This window comes from Doryrhamphus excisus, chromosome 10 (genome assembly GCF_030265055.1).
Source record: "Doryrhamphus excisus isolate RoL2022-K1 chromosome 10, RoL_Dexc_1.0, whole genome shotgun sequence".
Classification (NCBI taxonomy): domain Eukaryota; kingdom Metazoa; phylum Chordata; class Actinopteri; order Syngnathiformes; family Syngnathidae; genus Doryrhamphus; species Doryrhamphus excisus.
The window spans coordinates 5,160,731-5,165,703 of NC_080475.1; the positions used below are offsets into that span (position 1 = coordinate 5,160,731).

At 32.8% G+C, this 4,973-nt stretch overlaps 1 protein-coding gene across 11 annotated transcripts in view; it reads left to right on the forward strand.

Moving 5' to 3' along the window:
* invs (inversin) overlaps positions 1-4,973 on the forward strand; it is a 48,416-nt gene that overhangs the window by 37,425 nt on the left and 6,018 nt on the right. For all 11 annotated transcript variants that reach the window (XM_058084454.1, XM_058084455.1, XM_058084457.1 and 8 more), the window contains 2 exons: positions 808-1,228; positions 2,293-2,450. In XM_058084454.1, the coding sequence (XP_057940437.1) occupies positions 808-1,228; positions 2,293-2,450 (579 nt within the window). The remainder of the gene's footprint in view (positions 1-807; positions 1,229-2,292; positions 2,451-4,973) is intronic.

The window sequence follows — 4,973 nt, forward strand, 5'->3', positions numbered from 1 at the left end:
TATGATCAGTATTGATTTTGACCTAAATTGTGCCTAAATTGTGGAAAGTATAAGAAAATAAAAGGCAACTGGGATGGAATAGTTACGACAGTGCATGGTATGCTGCTCAGAATTAGGTCAGGAAATTAAAGCTATTTTAATTTAATTATTAAAATGTTATTTTACTTTTAATTTTAAATACAATTTTGATTTAATTTAATTATTAAAATGTTATTTTACTTTTAATTTTAAATACAATTTTAATTTAATTATGACAATTTATTTTACTTTTAATTTTAAATACAATTTTAATTTAATTTAATTAATCAAATTTTATTTAATTTTTAATTTTAAATACAATTTTAATTTAATTTAATTATTAAAATTTTATTTTAATAGTTAGGACAGTGCATGGTATGCTGCTCGGGATTAGGTCAGGAAATTAAAGCTATTTTAATTTAATTATTAAAATGTAATTTTACTTATAATTTTAAATACAATTTTAATTTAATTTAATTATTAAAATTTTATTTTACTTTTATTTTAAATACAATTTTAATTTAATTTAATTATTAACATTTTATTTTACTTTTAATTTTAAACACAATTTTAATTTAATTTAATTGTTAAAATTTTTATTTTACTTTTAATTTTAAATACAATTTTAATTTAATTTGATTATTAAAATGTTATTTTACTTTTAATTTTAAATACAATTTTAATTTAATTTAATTATTAAAATTTTATTTTAATAGTTACGACGGAATTAGGTCAGGAAATTAAAGCTAGGGGTTTCTAACGTAAAAATCTGCCTTAAATGAATCTCAGGCCACAGAAGCAGATCCACAAGGAGGAAAGCAGCCGATCCAGCCGACTCTGTGAGCCCTCCAAGTCACGTGAGCTGCGATACGACAACGCCAGGTGGACCTGTCGCCAACAGACCGGAGGACACGGGCATCAGCGGCAGCCGAGCGGCGTGCAGACCCTCCTCCATGGCCAAAGTCAGGGAACTCCGACCTTCCTCCAGCACCGCCTCCAGGGAGAGCATCGCTCCAAGGAAGAGTGATCCAGTGAAGCACCGGCACCACAAGCACGCTCTAGAAAAGACCAAAGATCTCACTTCACCTTTGAACAGGAGAAGCCCTTCAGGAAAAGCACACGACGCCACGCACGCGGCCAGGGGACACGACAGGGAGCGGCGCCGGAGGAGGCACGAGGCGGCGAGGGTCATCCAGCGAGCGTGGCGAAGGCGAGTTGAAGAGCTGGATCGTGTTAGTGCTCAGACCGAGGACGCTCGGTGGGCAAATATTTGGACTGGTGGGCCGCATTGAGTTAACAAAATTGTCAGGGGGGGGGGGGGGCGAACATATATTTAACACACACACGTTTATGCTTATCATTTTCCTTGAATTATTTGGCTAATTTTATCTGTAAAAGTGTTATACTCTTTTTTTCAGGAGCACTTTAAACATCAGACTACATCAAATTATTAAAATAAAATTTTAATTTAATTATTCAAAATTAATTTTACTTATAATTTTAAATAAAATTTCAATTTAATTTAATTACTGAAATGTTATTTTACTTTTAATACAATTTTAATTTAATTATTAAAATGTTATTTTACTTTTAATTTTAATACAATTTTAATTTAATTATTATAATGTTATATTACTTATAATTTTAAATACAATTTTAATTTAATTATTAAAATGTTATTTTACTTATAATTTTAAATACATTTTTTATTTAATTATTAAAATGTTATTTTATTTTTAATTTTAAATAAAATTTTTATTTAATTATTAAAATGTTATTTTACTTTTAATTTTAAATAAAAATTTTATTTAATTTAATTATTAAAATGTTATTTTACTTTTAATTTTAAATAATTTTTTAATTTAATTTAATTATTAAAATGTTATTTTACTTTTGATTTTAAATACAATTTTAATTTAATTCTTAAAATTTTATTTTATACTGTTGTTTTTTTTTACTAAATAAGACATCCGACTTGCACGTCAGGTTGCCAGTTTGTATGTTAAAAGTTGAAATACTTAGAAAGCAACTGGCGGGCCGCATTCTAATGCTTGGTGGGCCTCATGTGGCCCCCGAGCCGCAGTTTGCCCACCCCTGTTTTAGCGTCTTTGAGGCTGTTTGCAGCTTTAACAGGCTGCAAACACCACAGCGAGCCGCAAGACCGTCTGTTTCCGTTTACGACTTAGCACATAAGCGACCAATTAGCAGCCCGTTAGCTTTGTTTGCGAGTACGGCTTTGTTGTTTCATCCAACTAACTGCGCGCGCGTCTCCAGGTTCCTCGCACGCAGGCACAGAGAGCGGGGCCGGGCCCGCAGGGGGGCGGAGTTAAGCGACCTGAGCCACGCCCTCGCCAGGAAGAGGAAGACGGAGCTGAGAGCTTCGTCTGCTAAACCTGCGGCCAGTAAGACCTCGGTGCTACAAAACATTTATGGTAAGATTTTTTTCTTTCTTAATATCATCAACTATATCATATTATATATAGTCAAATATTTTTAACTGTATTAACGAATGAATGTTGTATTTTAATGTATCTTTTACTCTGTTTACTTGCTTTAATTCAACTCTATTCTTCTGTAAAGTGTCTTTGAGTATTTTGAAAAGCGCTATACAAATGAAATGAATTTATTTTTATTTTTATTTTTATTTTTATTTTTATTTTTATTTTTATTTTTATTTTTATTTTTATTTTTATTTTTATTTTTATTTTTATTTTTATTTTTATTTTTATTTTTATTTTTATATTATTATTATTATTATTATTATTATTATTATTATTATTATTATTATTATTATTATTATTATTATTATTATTATTATTATTATTATTATTATTATTATTATTATTATTATTATTATTATTATCTTCTGTTCTCCCACGGAAAGTTGTGTGCTGCAGTGAAACGGCGGCTAGGCTGAACCACAGAGTTTTGTCAAAATTGTCCCCCAACCATGGGGGGCATGTCCACAAGGGTGGCCGCGTGTCTCCATCCACTGACGCCCCGGGAAAAATAATTATTATTATCACAACAAAATGGCCGCCTCAACACCCATCTCTAATTTAAGGGGGTCTTTGGCCCGCTGGTTCACGACAGGCCTGACCTTCAGCAAACATCAGCAGGTGATGATTCGTAGGACGGACATGAAGAACTGAACTAAGACCGACAGAACCTCCTCAGTTGTTCTGACCCGACTCTGTGACGTGGCGTTTCCCCTCCCACTCCTCGCCTCGCCTCTCCTCCTTTCCTTCCCTCGTTTGTCCCTCTGACAGTCGCGGCATCGTGAAAAGTTCAGAGCTGTCAGGGGGAATGTCAACAGTGTAGAGCGATCCGCTGAACACACACACACGCACACACACACACACACACACACGCAGTCATGAGACGTTCACGCTCTCTCTGTTTCAGACAGACGTTTGACATCCAGCATCTCGTCCCGGGTGGCACTGCCCATCATAAAGGTGGTACACCTTTATCTATAATATCTAATTGCACCGGAATCGGCTCATCTCCCGTATCATTTTACTTCCAGCGGGAGACAGGAAGCATAACACAATGGTTACGTGTTTATATATAAAACAACTGGCAACCATTTTGGCCCCTAAAACCTTCAGCCCAAGAGTGTCACTCTTATTGCGCAACAACGAGCACAACAAAAAGGTAGCCAGAGCGTGGACGCCGATGCAACAATCAGAATCAGAAACGTTTTTTATTGCCAGGTATGATCAAACACATACTAGGAATTTGTTTTGGTGAAGTAGGTGCAAACACATCTATTCAAAAATGAAAAATACAAAATATACAGAATACAGTATAAATATATGTACACAGTCTGTTTTTTATTTGTTATTCCGGAACAAGCGTTGTCTTCAACTCATTCCTTTCTTATTCGTGCATTTTGTGTGTTGAATTGCACAGGAAATAGGCCACAAACAAGCACTGGTTTTTTTTTTTTATTTTTGGAAAAAGTTTTTCATTTTTATCATACAAATTTTTTGTACATGAAAAAAATCTGCAAATATAACAGTGTAACCATGTTATTGTACTCCCCCCCCCCCCCCCCCCGATGTATTTGTCCTGTTTATTGAATGACGCAGGTTGTAGGTCATATTATTATTATTTTTATGATGCTCTCATTTTTTACATGAGAAAAAGTTTTTGATTTTTATCTTATTGTACATTTCATATGTTTTTTTTCAGATTTATTTGTCCTGTTTGTTGAATGACGGAGGTTGCAGGTTACATTTTTTTTTCAGATTTTTTTTTTTTATCATGCTGTCATTTTTTCCATGAGAAAAACCTGCAACACAACACAACCATCTTATTGTATTCATTTTTTCTGAATTATTTGTCCTGTTTGTTGAATGACACAGGTTGACACATTATTTTTCGGAAAAAGTTTTTTATTTTTATCATACAAATTTTTTGTACATGAGAAAAAACTGCAAATTGAACAGAGCAACCATGTTGTTGTACTTTATACCCCCAGATGTATTTGTCCTGTTTATTGAATGACACAGGTTGTAGGTCATATTATTATTATTTTTTTTATCATGCTCTCATTTTTTATATGAGAAAAAGTTTTTGATTTTTATCATGCAGATTTTTTGTACATGAGAAAAAACTGCAAATTTAACAGTGTATCCATCTTATTGTACATTTCATATGTTTTTTTTTTCCCGATTTATTTGTCCTGTTGAATGACGCAGGTTACATTATTTTTTTGAGCGTGGTTCTGATTTTTTTTTTGTTATCATGCTCTCATCGATTCTCATTTACATGAGAAAATCTTGCACATTGAACAGAACACCAGTTTATTGTACATTTCAAATCGCTATATTTTCAGATGTATTTGTCCTGTTTGTTGAATGAGGTCATATTATTTTGTTTTTTTATTTTTGCTATTCACCAGTGCTGCGTAGACTCAAGATGTCCGCTCTGTTCTATTTCCCTTCCAG